Source organism: Tachypleus tridentatus, chromosome 6 (assembly GCF_004210375.1).
Source record: "Tachypleus tridentatus isolate NWPU-2018 chromosome 6, ASM421037v1, whole genome shotgun sequence".
Lineage (NCBI taxonomy): Eukaryota > Metazoa > Arthropoda > Merostomata > Xiphosura > Limulidae > Tachypleus > Tachypleus tridentatus.
The window spans coordinates 37,853,950-37,869,560 of NC_134830.1; the positions used below are offsets into that span (position 1 = coordinate 37,853,950).

General features: G+C 32.2%; 2 protein-coding genes across 2 annotated transcripts; both read right to left on the minus strand.

The window, feature by feature from the left end:
* Positions 1-2,799: 2,799 nt before the first annotated feature.
* Positions 2,800-11,185, minus strand: LOC143251585 (sodium- and chloride-dependent GABA transporter 2-like). The gene is made up of 9 exons (XM_076502856.1): positions 11,141-11,185; positions 7,537-7,681; positions 7,299-7,430; positions 6,949-7,174; positions 4,746-4,878; positions 4,204-4,338; positions 3,498-3,601; positions 3,177-3,307; positions 2,800-2,891 (listed from the first exon to the last, which is right to left on the minus strand). Exons 1-9 carry the CDS (start codon positions 11,183-11,185, stop codon positions 2,800-2,802), a joined length of 1,143 nt encoding a protein of 380 aa, XP_076358971.1.
* Positions 11,186-12,731: 1,546 nt separating this feature from the next.
* Positions 12,732-13,441, minus strand: LOC143254522 (sodium- and chloride-dependent creatine transporter 1-like). Its single transcript, XM_076509697.1, has 2 exons — positions 13,352-13,441; positions 12,732-13,025 (listed from the first exon to the last, which is right to left on the minus strand). The coding sequence occupies exons 1-2, from the start codon at positions 13,418-13,420 to the stop codon at positions 12,873-12,875; spliced, it is 222 nt and encodes a 73-aa protein (XP_076365812.1). The 5' UTR covers positions 13,421-13,441; the 3' UTR covers positions 12,732-12,872.
* Positions 13,442-15,611: the final 2,170 nt, after the last annotated feature.

Below are 15,611 nucleotides of genomic sequence, written 5' to 3' on the forward strand. Positions count from 1 at the left end.
TGAGACTAAGAACAGCAGGAAAAGCAAAACGTTTCATTGAGGCATTGCGTGAAACTGTAGATTTTCAGTTTGTAACACGTATGCTGACAAAGGAATATGGTAAACGAGAAAGGCCAAGCACAATCATGGCACAATTACGAAATATGAATCAAGAAAAAGGCGAGTCTGTTCGAGTGTTTGGACATAAGCTACAAGAGCAAGGTAATAGATTACGTAGAACTTAGAATAGATGATGATCCAAGATACACTAAAGTCTGAGTATGAGCGAAGGTCGCTTAGCGATAGAACTCTGAGTGATGTTAATGAATCCAATTCCCCACGAGCAACCTTATTAGATTTAATCAAGGAAACAAGAGAGCAACAGATATACAGGCACAAGCAGTCTGTAATAAGTATGATAAGTAAGAATACAAATGAAAAAGTAAACTGGCGAAACGGACAAAATAAGTGCGAGGACTTGTAGTGTTTTAAATGGGGTAAGGTTGGCCACATAACAAAAAATTGTTTTATAAAACAAAATGAGCCTGTAAGTTGTTTTGACTGTTGTATTTTACGTTCTTCTGTAAAAGTAAAACTGCTGTTGCAAATTTCTTGATCCTGAGGGATATGGAACGAGAATTTTAAGTGGTCAGCCCAAGAACATTTCGCCGACGTTGAGCAGGAGGATTCGACGGGTTGTCCGGCAAGACAATAGCCGATCGTCGAACCAGATTAAGGTTTTAACGGACAGAGAATGCAGCTCAAGAACAATAAGACGGCACCTACGAGAGAAAGGCTTTAAAAATGATAAACGTCTTCAAAGGCTACGCCTCCTTCCACACCACGAAACGCTCGGTTAAACTTTGCTGAGAAGCACCAAACACGGGTCGTAGAAAAGTGGAAGAATGTTTTGTTTTTCGATGAGAAAAAAGTTAACCTGGATGGTCCAGATGGCTTCCAACGTTGCTGGCACGATAAGGATATCCCACCGGAGAAATTTTCTACACGACACATTGGAGGAGGTTCCATCATGATCTGAGGTGCTTTCTTCTTCCATGGAACAATAGAGCTTCAGGTTATACAGGGGCGTCAAACAGCAGCTGGCTACATTGGCATGTTGGCGAGAGCAATTTTATTGACTGAAGGCCCCCGCTTGTGTGGAAATAACTGGATCTTTCAGCAGAACAACGCTGCAATCCACAATGCCCGTGATTTTTTGGGACCATCCAGCGTATTCGCCCGAACTGAACCCAAATTGAAAATATTTGGGGGTAGATGACAAAGAAAATCTATAGAAATAGACGTCAATTTCAAACAGTGCATGATATTCGTAAAGCCATCTTCACGACTTGGAGCAGTATACCAGCCAGCTTTCTGCGAAGTCTCATATCGACCATGCCAAAGCGAATGTTTGCAATTATTCGCAATGACGGCCGTGCAACTCACTACTGAGGCCTCTTGTTGGGCATTTCCTACCCTGTTTAGGACTTCTTTTTGGTATGGTCTTAAACTTTTGACCAGCTAGTATTTAGGTTAATTTCATAGTGTTCACATTTTCCCTCTTAAATGCTAAAAAGTTTTTTATTTTTATTTTCCCTTTTCTTATTTTCATCTTCTGAAACTCTATTCAAATAAGTGGATTTGTCTAACAACGCAAAATGCATATATTTTCCTTATGTTCATTGGCCTTAAGATTTCGGTCAGCCTTGTATATATATTTAGTGAATTAATGTTTTATATAATAAAGTTTCAAACACACGTGTTATTATTTAGTTTGATAACGTAATACTTCATCTTGCGTGAGAGGACGTTTTAAGTTATAAGTTTCTGTGTGTTACACGCACACCAGGGAATAATATATGGGAGTCATGGAGTAAAACAGTTCGTAGCTTCTACCGTTAGCTCATGTTGCTACTCAGGTGTCAGTGCAATTAATGACAATGATATCCTTTCATTTCATCAACTACAAGTTTCACAAATTTCACGTACTAGCCTTACGTTCATTGAGGGATTGGCAGAATTTCTAAATCCCAAAAAACAGTCGCAACTTGCTAATTGTTTTCCCCTTACCTATCGGTTCTCTCGTATATCTCTTGTTCTTCGTTGAAATGTGTAATTGGGTAAAATGTACCGGGCTTACTAAATAACACCCCCACGTTAACGTTACTCACGTTTTAATACTGCTGAAATTGTTTATTTCACTTCCAAGGAAATTCCATACGTTGAGCCACGCACAAGACGTTAAAACTCCCACCAAGCAAACGATAGCAGAAACGTATAAATTTGAAACAAAAACGAAAGACAGTGTTTAGTCTCTGAATATTTCACAATGTTGACGTACATTAACACACATCAACACATTATATGCTCACCTAGCTATCAAATAACACACATCAACATATTATATGTTCACCTGGCTATCAATTAACACACATCAACATATTATATGTTCACCTGGCTATCAATTAACACACATCAACATATTATATGCTCACCCGGCTGTCAATTAACACACATCAACATATTATATGTTCACCTGGCTATCAATTAACACACATCAACATATTATATGCTCACCTGGCTATCAATTAACACACATCAACGTATTATATGCTCACCTGGCTATCAATTAACACACATCAACGTATTATATGCTCACCTGGCTATCAATTAACACACATCAACATATTATATGCTCACTTGGCTATCAAATAACACACATCAACATATTATATGCTCACTTGGCTATCAAATAACACACATCAACATATTATATGCTCACCTGGCTATCAAATAACACACATCAACATATTATCTGAATTAACAGAATGAGGAAGAACACAATTGACCATAAAGGGGAGGTGGCAACTGTAGAACAACTTCTGGATAAACAAGGAAAGCCAACCCTGGACCTGAAGAAAATACACCATGTTAGATTATATTTGAACAAAGACCGTGTTTGTACTCTGAAAATAACACAGCAGGTCACTGTCTGATAATAACTAGTGTAAATTAAGATGTTGACATACTGTAACTTACCAATAGACGTTTCATTTTAAATGTTTTAGAACCAAGATTCAAGAAAATATTAATAAAGTTTGTTCTGAAATATTCTGTTACACGTTGATTTTGTACAGAAACAGAGCTTTTACTATTTATATAAACAACTGAAGCACTAGAAGACTGAATTATCTTACCGGACTTTACAAGATCAGCAACTTCAGTCCCGTCGCCTTTCAAATATGCCATGTGTCCGAGGACGGAAAATACAACGCTACCAGCAAATATACTGATAGCAGGATTAATAACACAAAGAATATATCCGTCTCTAGAAATAAAGATACAGAAACAATAATGAATGTGTGCAAAGTGTACAATAATATCCATGGAAACAGAAACACTGAAACAATAAGGAATACAGAGTATAGAGAATTATTACATGAACATTTTTGTGCGAATCATTGTTAAATAATTAAATTAACACATAAGAAAACATTTCTTAAGAGTTTGTTTGTTACCGGAAGAAGTTGTGGCTAAACTTGTTGTAACTTCCAAGAGTTACGACAGAACCGAAACCAATACCAAAGGTGAAAAACACTTGCGTTCCTGCTATCACCCAGATCTAATAACATTAATACAATAAATTAATACTGATTACAAAGAGTTCACTTCTTTAAATTTAACACTAATTTAGTTTCGTTTCGTTTTGATTAAAGAATTATTAACTAGTATTAAAACTTGATAGCAAATAAACGAAAAAAAAAGTCGCTTGACAGTTACTGATTAACAATGACACTGTTTTCACTAAAGACTAAACTACAGTTACATTAGATAGGAAGTTTTATTTGTTGTCCAGCCTGGTTGTTTGTGTTTGTTAGCGTCAGGGGCATTAAAATATACGGTTAATCCCACTATTCGTTGGTAAAAGAATATGCCATTGCTTCTGTCCAACAACCTTTAACATCTAACATTAATATTTACTAGTGTTTATATCGTATATGAATGTAATAATAATAACATTAGTATATTAATATAATGACAATAACATTTACATATGAATACAATAACAATAACATTAGTATATGAATATAATAACAATAACATTAGTATATGAATACAATAACAATAACATTAGTATATGAATGAATTAACAATAACATTAGTATATGAATATAATAACAATAACATTAGTATATGAATGTAATAACAATAACATAAACGAACCTTGGGATCCAAAAGTTTGTCGAATTGAGGAGTAACGTAAAAAAGTAGTCCGTCTCCAGCGCCCTCTAACGCCACTCCACGAATAAGAAGAATGATTCGAATGACGTATGGAGTGACTGCTGACACCTTAATAATCTGTAAACAATGAACAAATAATGAAGTAAAACAGTCAAAAGATATGAAATAATTAATGCTAGAAACATTAAAGATTATTGGATTAAATAAAAGGTGATGTTTTCTTATGATTACTGTAATGGTGTTTTATGTCATTAGGTGATGTTTTCTTATGATTACTGTAATGGTGTTTCATGTCATTAGGTGATTGTTTCTTATGATTACTGTAATGTTGTTTCATGTCATTAGGTGATGTTTCCTTATGATTACTGTAATGGTGTTTCATGTCATTAGGTGATGTTTTCTTATGGTTACTGTAATGGTTTTTATGTCATTAGGTTATCTTTCCTTGTGATTACTGTGACACTGTTTTATGCAATCTTTTCTTTTTCATTTGTTTCGAAGTTTTATTTTAGTTTATATCTCACCTTGCCACTACTCTGTAGTCCTTTCAAGATGACCAAATAAACTAGAAACCAGGCAAGTAACAAACACAAACTCAGTTCCATGTTCACACCTCCCAAGTCATGTATTTCTGAAGTAATTTGTAATGTTCGATGCCTTCAAAAGAGTAATAAATACTGTTTTATTGAAATGTACTATTGAACCAACTTCAGTCAGGGTTTCATAATTTTTTAATTTTTGAGTATTAAATGATAAAACTGTCTACTATGGTATTATAAGTACCTTTCAAGTCAATAATAGAAACAAGGAAGGTTATTTAAAAACCAATTATACCTAGAAATATATGTCCTAAAATTTATCTTACAAGATTAACAATAACGAGGTTAACTGGGTCACAAGGTACATGGTGCATCATAAACTGGCACATAAGGTGTCCATTATTATTACAGTCATTGTTAGTTAAGCCTATTCCTAGATGTAGCTGCAGTAAGCATCATCTGTTTTGAATAGAATTCTACACACTGACACATATTGTACTGAAATCACTGAGCTCATATTGTGAAAAGGAAGAGAAACAAAGGCAATGGTAGTTTGTGAGAATAGTGACTCACATGCAAAATAATTTTGAAACACTATTTCTAAACTTCCCTAATTAAAACATGTGTACCTCTGGAGGAAGTGTGCTTCCCCTGGAACAATTACCTTTTTACGTATAATGACTTTGAATGATGTGCTTGTATTTTTAACCAACTTCTACAAAATATACGTATAACAAACATTATAACAGAATTAAAATTAAACAGTTATTTTGAATTATCTATCTTATTTCTCAACCATGAGTCACAACAAATAATGTAAGTGGCCATTACATTATGTTATCAGACAAAATCCAGACACTGATGTCAGACTAGTCAGCAGGTATGTAAAATCATTTAAGGTTAGAATTTGAGTGCTTACAAACGTAATATCTCAACTCCTACTGCCTTTCATAGGGCTGCAGCCAATTGTGAGAAGGCAGTTACGCTTAATATTCAGATACAACCTTAAAAGCATCCTAAAAATTCTAAAAGTTGAATCTTCCAACCTCCACTCTTTTACTTAAAAAATGATATTAAACAAAATGTAATCAAATTTAAAATTAAACTTTTAATAGAAAGATGTTTGAATTCAAAATTTAACAATTATTTTACAAATATTTAAATTTTCTATCATTTATATAAAAAACAACTTCTATTATTATTAATTTTAGCTGTTAACATATCTGCTAAAAGAAGTATCTTACATTCTCATACAAATTATCAAAAGCAATCAATTTTTTTTTTATATTTTTACCTTTAACTTTGTCATTGTTAGTAGCTATTAAGCACAAAGTTACACATTGAGATATCTGTTTCTTGCATTATAAGTCTTCAGACAAACCGTTATGCCACTAGGAAGCCACCTTTACTTCTTTTTTTTTACTATTACAAGTATTTATTTCAATTAAAATTCTAATACAAATAATTTTATTTAAAAATCAGTAGTTTTGTTTTGAAAATCATTGTATAATTCATAAGAATAAGGAGTTTTTTCTTCAAAATATTTTCCTCTTTTTATTAGTAGATTTACATTGTATAATTTTCTAAGATAGTTATTTTGACGTTAGTTTGTTGTTGTTTTTAATTTCAAAAGCTAGATAGTTATTTTGACATTAGTAAATGAATGTTTGTTAATGGGATCAATTTCAATTACGACAATTGGGAGTAAATGAATGTTTGTTAATTTTATTTCAATAGTGATCTTTATTACTCTGAGATTTACCTAGATTGAAACTTAAATGTAAAGGATTAGTTGTTTGTTCTACACACTTAAACCACATATATTATAAGTTAATAAATAAATTATATTATCATTTTACATAGTGGTATATCTTAAAATAAATGTTGAAAATCCACTGTGGCTGGACAAGTTAAACATTTTGGACTATCGATAATATATTTTTCATAAATTAAAGTAGAAAATATAAATTACTGGTAAACAGTTAACTGGACTAAAACCAGTGTACAAATGTGGAAAATGAATAAATAATAACATTATGTCGATAGAAAATAGTTATATAATTGTACTATCATTGTAATATATGTAATACATAGAAAACAATATTTTGAAAACACTAGATCCAAATACGACTTTTATTTATTGATCGAAAATAAAAGATTAATCTGAAAAATAAAAAATTAAACCTACTCCCAGAATTCGGTTACAGGTGATTTTGCTTCGGTGGCTGTAATATTGAGATTCGTGATGTTGGTTCCCTCTTTCATACAGTATTTTGTGTTCCACCAATTACCACACGATTCCCAAGGCAGTGGTGACGTCATTGAGGAAAAGAAGTAGAATATAGTCCAAGCTATTATCACCACGTGGTAGATGTTATAAAGACAAACGATGGTCATTGAAGCAAAGCCAATTCCTAGTGAAAAGTGTAGATTACATAATATAAGAACTGTTGACATATTTGAGACACAAGTATGAGTTATATATATCCGGAAAAGGTGAAAAATACTAAGGCACTAGAAGTAAACAAAAATAGCTACCTTTAAAGATAGGAATCAAATTCCAGACCCCGATACCACCAATGCTGAGGTACTGACCAATGGCCACTTCCAGGAAGAATAGAAGAACAGCACACAAGACTAAACAAATGAGGTAGGGAAACAAAAATGCCCCTAAGTAACAAAAAACAACATATAATCTATCAGAACCATCGATTTAACATTTAGTAAGGTAAAGGTTTCATGTATATTATGTTGGATTAAACCACAAGACACATACCTCCACCATTTTCATAACACAAGTATGGAAATCGCCATACGTTGCCAAGACCGACAGCGGAGTTTATAGAACTTAAAACAAAGTCCAGTTTTCCTTCCCATTCCCAACGTTCTGGTTCTTTCTCCTTATCTGGACTTGTTACCGACTAGTTCATTTCACCAGCTATTGTGATCATTTCTACTTCATTTTCTACACTGACGGTTTCTAATATTTCATTGTCAGGAGATACTTTATTCAAGGACATAACTTTAACACAAACAAGTGCAAATTCACTGTCAAGATATATATGTATATATATATAGTTGAAAAAGCATACAGTTATATACATGTGTAGTTGAAGCGATGAAGAAATAAATACATCTAAGAAAACCAGTAAAATAAATTTGTTTAAATGTTCTGTTTCATTTAATCCATTAGACACAACTTCTATGTGCACCCACACCCTAAATTGTATCATTTAAAACCATTTTCATGTGCACATATACACAATAATTTATCTATGGAGACATTAATTCAGTACAATCAAATGCATTATGTAACTGTACGTTCCAAGAGATGTCACTTATGTATATTTACGTTTTATTCAAGTAGATCAATTTTTAAGTTTCGTTTGTTAAAATTTTTATATTTTAAACTGCCACAATTTCTTCTTTGTTTATATAGTTTTCTAAATTTCTTAAACAAACTTTCAAGCATAAAAAACCTAGAAATGAAATTCAGAAAGATAATATTAAAACTGACAATATATTTAACAAAATAATTCCAACATTGCATAGTCGTTGTTATCCTTATGTACATTTATTAAAGCCAGGATTGGTCAGAAATTAGGATATTTCTTCGTTCTGCACTTTTTTGGTTGATTTTCTGTTCACCCTTTGATTTAATAAAATTATGCTAGAGGCGCTTCCTACTGAATGGTTGGTTGTTGATTTGCTGCCTCAAGCAGTAAGTAAAAACCATGAACAGTAGAGTAGAAAGGTGTTTTCTGTTGTTTGTTGTTCGGTTGCTGTGTGAAGTTCATGTCCCGTGCTTCAAACGTCCACTCTTTTCCTAAGTTAGTTAATACAGTAGTCCTAAATATCCTAAAGTGAGTTTTGCCTCGTACAAATTTTTATTTCCTTGACGTCATGACAGGTCTGTTAAAGAAATGTTCGAATACCAAAAACCTGAAGGTCGTTTCGTCGGTCAGTTCTGTTTGTGTCTCAATAAAACGTACATCACAAATCTCACTCCAGTTTCCTTATTTTTATAAACATCAGTCACTTAAAAACCTCTTGGTGTTAAATGAAAAAATTAGTTACTTGCGATGCGATGGTGGTTTCCTCATTTTAAAATAATCGCGTAAGATATAATTTTCACCTTCAACTGTTATAACAACAACAAAAAACATTTACTTATGATTTGATAGTTCCTTCCATATGTTAGGATATCAATAGGTAGTCGCTTAAGGTGTAGTGTTCACTTCCAACCGTTATAACAACAACAAAACAACATTTACTTATGATTTGATTGTACCTTCTACATGTTAGAATATCAATAGGTAGTCGCTTAAGGTGTAATGTTGACCTCCAGTTGTTTGGAGAACAAAAAACAGTAATCTGAGAAGTGATATTGGCTATGTGTAGAGATAAAATATTCATTCAGTGTTGAGTTTATCAACAAGTGCGAATAATGAATGACGTGTAGTGATGTGTTTATAAAAAATGCGACGATTTGTCCTGATTTCTTTGAGTGTTACAATTTGAACAATTGTCAGTCAAGTCTAGCTATTCGACACTTGGAAATGTGTTTACAGTTATGAAACTTGAAATAGTGGTTATAAAATAAATTGAAACACTTAAAGTAAGTACATGTACCTCTTTTACTGTTCTGTGTGTTTTAGGTTAAGGTTAAAACATAGCCGGCTACCTTTCGATATTAACTGTGAATCGTCTTTGATTAACAGAGATATATAAAATAAACACGTCTTTCGCTTCATAACAAAACCTGTCACGTCATCTAATACATGGCCTCAAATGAAAATCTGGTGGACAAAAAGAATGGTGTGTCTTACTGTTAGACATACATTAATACTAAAATGTCACTTTTTTCCAGCTGATGTAATTAATACCATTTCCTTTCGTTTTAAAAAAAAAAACGACTCACTGAGCTATTTCCCAACTAAACAAAAAGCTGATTCATTAAAATTATTCCTACATAATGTAGAGAATGAACTTCGAAAATGTTAAACGACAAGATATCTGTAAAACAAAATTTGGCACAAGCAGGAAGGAGATGTTTGTTTATAGTTAACTTTGTAGGTCAGTATCAGGTAGGCGGTTTCAGGCGTTTTAAGTCCCCAGCCATACCTAGGAAGCCAGACGAAAAGCCTGACACTTCTTAACGCAAATTAAATCAAATATCTGTATCGATATCTGCTTATCTCAAATAAAAGTACATAACGTTTCCACTTCCATCATAAGTTGTATAATAGCATTTAAGGTAAGAATTACAGAGAGACTTCACAGTAAGATGTAAATGGAAAGACTGGTTGCGAAGAGACAAACGAAATAGTTTGATTTGTTTGTTTTGAATTTCGCGCAAAGCTATAACAGGGCTATCTGCGCTAGTCGCCCTAATTTAGCAGTGTAACACTAGAGAGAAAACAGTTAATCAGAACCACCCACCACCAACTCTTGAGCTACTCTTTTACCAACAAATAGCGGGATTGACCGTCACTTTATATCTCTCCCACGGCTGAAAGGGCATGTTTGGTGCGACGGGGATTCGAATCCGCAACGCTCGGATTACCAGTCGAGCGCCTTAACCACCTGACCAGTAGTAGAGAACACAGTGTTAACACTTGCATATCGTGTATAATAGTATAGAACACCGATATAACACTCGTGTGCTGTTTATAAATAGAAGATAAAGATTTAAATTTTGTGTATTGTGTATAACACAAGACAACACGGGTTTAATACTCGTGTGTTATATAATATTCTAAAGGATGCTGACTGAACATTGTTTATTTCTTAAGTTATTAATATTGGATTGTATATCCATTTGATATTATTTCGTGATTTATATTTTTCTATATTATACTGCTATTAATTGATAATAAAACCTGAAAACTGATCTTTTAATTGAAGTAATTATTTATACTATTTACTCCGAAGGCCTCCTTGGTTTACTCGACAATTTATGTTCCAATATAATATTGTTGTTATTACTGATAGTTATTGATAATATTTACTCTGAAGGCTTCCTTGGTTCACTCGACAATCTATGTTCTAATATAATATTGTTGTTATTACTGATAGTTATTGATAATATTTACTCTGAAGGCTTCCTTGGTTCACTCGACAATCTATGTTTTAATACAGCATTGTTCTACTATACTACTGGTAGTTTTTAGTATAGGAACTGATTTCTGTTTGTGATAGAGGAAAATCAGACTGTGTTCACCGTGGGAAATCAAAACCCGAATTTTAGCTCCATAAGTTTGTAGACTTACCGCAGAACCTCCGGAGGACACTAGACCAGAAATCTACATTAAAGACTCATCGTAAAATTAAATTTATTGTGATTATTACCCGCACGTGTACGAAGTCAAATCACTCACCGTCAATTCTATCTGTATATGGAATCTACATGGTAGTCTTTGCATTACATATACAGAGGATGAAATACACAAACACACAGTAGCTACAAATATTATTTAGAAATAAATCATTCCATTGTTTATTAATATGCATAGAAGTATGCTCAGAAATATGAGGTTAGTACTTTCATATTTTGTGTTAGGAAACTACATTCTTGAATTGTAAATAAAACATAACCTTTTATTACACATCTTGGCTTTTAAACGTAAATAAAACATAACATCTTTTGTTACACATCTCGGCTTTTAAACATTAATAAACTATTTATTTATTGTCCGTGTAAGGGTAAATTGCAATATCAGAAAATTATTAAATTTATCAAAGATTTTCATAAACGTGAAGTGTTCAGTAATTACTAATATAATAAAGGTAAAAAATTGTATTTACATACTATTTATAAGGTTTGAAAATGTAAAAAAAAAAATGTTCACTGAACACTAAATTACAAGTGTGTGTTGATAATAGACATATTTATGCAAAACAAATCGTGTTATTTCTAATATTTCAATATTTTCTTTTCTAATTATCACCTAACGTCTTAATTAAACTCAAAGTACAGAACCATTTGTATAAAATATACAGTCAAGTGTGAAATTAATATAACGAATAAATTCTTTATGACATTTTGAAGGGAGTTACAAATAATTCACTTTTATTTTACCTACTTTAATTGTTGGTTTTACTAGTAAACTAACTATCAATCATAACGACATAATATTTACAAATGTGCTAGAAAAAAGGGTAAAATGACATACGTTACATCTGTTGTTTATGGTAAACTAGAAACAATAACAAACATTGAACATAAACAATTGGATGCAGCTTGAGTAAGGCTTAATACACCTATGGCCATAGGTATTGTATCATAACTATCATAATTATAATCTAGTTCATCTTTACATGCTGTGAGTGTATTAGAGTCTAGTTTCCTCTATAATATAATATAAAACTTGCTTTTCTGATTTCATAGTCACCAATATTAAGTGCACAATAAAAACAGTTTTGGTGAGGTTTATACAGAAGTTTGATTATTTCAGTTTGTGAGAACTAAATATAATTAGTTTCATGATTTAACTCTTTTTTTTTTTTTGGCTTACATCACAAATTGTTATCAGATTTCTTAAAGTAACTTGGTATTGGCTCTTTATGAATAAATTTTTTATGTACATCTTTTGAGCTCTGTTTTTTAACTGTTGTTATTATATTCTGCTGTGCCTAAAGAAGGATCTAGTGTTAGTAATATGATCATGTACTAAAAGAGGATCTAGTGCTTGTAATATGATCACATAGACTTTTTAACAGTTAAATATGAAGTATGTCTTGGGCTGTCGACTTATAATCTTCAGAGTCTGCTGACAGTTTATTCTTTTTACTTCTGGGAAGCTCGTAATCTTGACCAAGTGTCTTGGTTAATTTCTGTTGAGGTATAAATTTCAAATCTGATTGTTAACTTCATTTATCATCGTATATATCATATATGGAAAGAATAACATACATAATGTTATATGTAAAAAAAAACTGAAGTACTTTACTAATATCTTGTTTGCAAATTTTAAGACTGTCTCAATAGTCAATACAAGTATTGAAAATTACTACAAAGGTAACAATAACCTAGTGTTGAGTTTCAATAGGTTTCAGTCTGAATAACTTGTCAATAATCTTTAAAATTTTACTTTTGATAAAGACTAAAAGCTACTCATGTCCTTCAGAGAACCTGGTGTGACTAGCATGAAATAAACAGCATAGGACGGAATCCACACCATGGAAGCCTAAGAGTTCTCCCCACCAAGGATAAACGTTAGGCTCTGCATACACCAGACTCATAACTGAAAACAGGAATATTCCCTAAAGGGAATATATATTTAGAATTAGAAATAGCATTATCTGAAAGAAACTGAAATAAAATTGAACATCATTTGTATATATATTAGGTACTGAAGATAAGATATTTATTTATATTATTTTGATACTGTGAGAAACGTAACTGAGTAAGTAGGATAAATGATCTGTTCTTACAGTTAACGTATAATATTCTCACGTGCTGCAAGTTCGAAGGCCACTTCATGACTTACAGAGAACCTATGTACAGATCCATGTCTTCCATTACACTCAATTATTTATTTAATTAAACCGTTGGATATTCTTTCTTTAAAACACAGCATTAAACTTACCAAACAAACGGCTGGAGAGACAAAGACCCAGGTGGCAAGGAAGTACCAGTTGGGCCGATGTCCTGTCATCTCTTCAATGTTGCTAGAAAACTTTTTACACCTGTAATAATTTACTAGTTTTATAAATTTGTTGGTTTACAAACTAGAATTTTCATGTGAAAAAACACTTGACATAAAACCTGAATTCAAAAGACAAACAAATCTACAAATTAAATGTCCAATTGTTAATTAATAATACTGGCTTACACTGAAAACATTTGAAAATCCCGCAATAAATGAAAAGAAATTAAATTGTGAAAAGTATTGGCTATTGAGTACAATAATACGCGGATTAAAGGTAATGAATAATTAAATAAACCTCCAAATAAAACAATAAAACACCATCTTCTAGAGTTAACCTGAGAATAATACAGCCCATTTTAGGGATAACTTGCATATAGTATAACAGTACGTTATTGAGTTAACTCGCATATACCATCTATTAGGGCTAGCTTGTGTACAACAGATCCCCGTACGTATAACACATCACCACATTTAACATAAAAATCTTACACCATAGAAATAAACAGATGTATTAGAAGTTGGAAGTGATGTATAAAACAATGGTCTATTTTATCAATGAAGGACATGCCATTTGAAACTTACCATAAACCCATGTAATAACTATAGTTTGAAAGAAAACAGTGAACACTAGAGTCATTCCACTGGCAGAATAATAATCCATCAGATGAAATATGTACATGCCCCTGAAAAGTAAAAAGATTATTTTAGTAAATAATACGATCAGTTTAACAAAATCCAGTCAGAATTATTACTTAACAGTTTCGTTTTTATTAAATATATATTATTACAAGTTACAGTCTCCATATTCTAGATACAAGATAACACCATGGTAAAGCCACAGAAATAAACAGATATATTAGAAGTGGAACGTTACTGAATAAATTTTATAGTATTGGGAGTTGTACTTATGGTAAGTTTTATTTATTTCGTCATTTTTACAGTAAATAAGATTTGATTTTATGTATGTTTTGAAAACAAATCTTACTGTAAAAGATGAAACGTGTAATAAAATATAATTATTACGGTACTGGTAAAAAATAATTCATCAACTGAAATGAATATAAGACCCTAAAATAAGAAACAAAAGAAAACAAGAAAGGTAATTAGTTTTAACAATAAAACTAAGGGAAAAATCAAACAAATTCAGGTTATGAATAACTGAAATATTATTGGACAGTTCTGTCATCAGTAAAATCATGAACATATACCTTGACCACAACAAAGAAACTGTTATTGTCTTGATATTGGGTATTTTACTAATTAAAATTAATATATTGGTAATTGACACTTGCTTGGTTAAACATTGCTGTTTTCAAGTATTCGCATTCGTATCCTAGTTCATTTTATTGCCATGATATAAAAGACTGTCTAGTTTCGATAATAGTAATTTTGTTTAGTTTTCGAAAGAATGTTTTAATGATTGTTTAGTTATTTACTTTTAATTACTTTATAAGAGATTTAAAAACAGACGTGTATTGGGTGTTGTGTTTATAAATCATTGATGCAGAGAATCAATGCCGTTTCTAATTTAGTAGTGAAAGACAAGAGGGAAGGCAGCTAATTATCACCATCCACCACCAACTCTTGGGCTACTCTTTTACCAACAAATAGTGGGATTGACCGTCACATTATAACGCCCCCACAGCTGAAAGGGCGAGCATGTTTGGCGCGACGGGGATGCGAACCCGCGGCCCTCGGATTACAAGTCGCACGCCTTAACACGCTTAGCCATGCCGGGCCCTGTTGAAATTTCTTACATATTAAAATACTTAACCAGCGATAAACAGTTAAACAATATGTGGTTACGCATCCATTCTTTGATTTGTTAGATATAAAATAGAACATAATAATGTAAGCTCAGGTGACAAGTGGAACACTTGTAGCATATAAACACATATATCAAGTAACGGTTGAAGGATATAACAATTTGAAGCTAGAACTACATTTATGTGACAAACATACGTAGCAGGTGTCAACCATATAATGCATAAGTGATTTATGACAAACAAATGTAGTACATTACAAAAAACGACAGCATCTGTTAACTAGTTAGTTGGTTATTGCCATGAGTAACAGATTACGCAAATGTAAAAGATTATAAAAATATTATTACTGATGCATGTAACAGGTATCGGAGAAAAGGAGCAGACAGCAACAAAGTAGCTGGTTGCCAGGATAAGCAGCATGCAAGAATATA

What these genes read in the sequence shown, in the direction of transcription:
- LOC143251585 (XM_076502856.1), bottom strand. Translation starts at nt 11,185, where the DNA reads ATGCAAAGACTACCATGTAGATTCCATATACAGATAGAATTGACG. An exon ending in ATATACAGATAGAATTGACG is followed by an intron (nt 7,682 to 11,140) that starts GTGAGTGATTTG and finishes GAAATGAACTAG; the next exon opens with TCGGTAACAAGTCCAGATAA. An exon ending in TGCTGATCTTGTAAAGTCCG is followed by an intron (nt 2,892 to 3,176) that starts GTAAGATAATTC and finishes TATTTTCTTCAG; the next exon opens with GTCCAGGGTTGGCTTTCCTT.
- LOC143254522 (XM_076509697.1), bottom strand. Translation starts at nt 13,420, where the DNA reads ATGACAGGACATCGGCCCAACTGGTACTTCCTTGCCACCTGGGTCTTT. An exon ending in TCTCTCCAGCCGTTTGTTTG is followed by an intron (nt 13,026 to 13,351) that starts GTAAGTTTAATG and finishes TATTCCCTTTAG; the next exon opens with GGAATATTCCTGTTTTCAGT.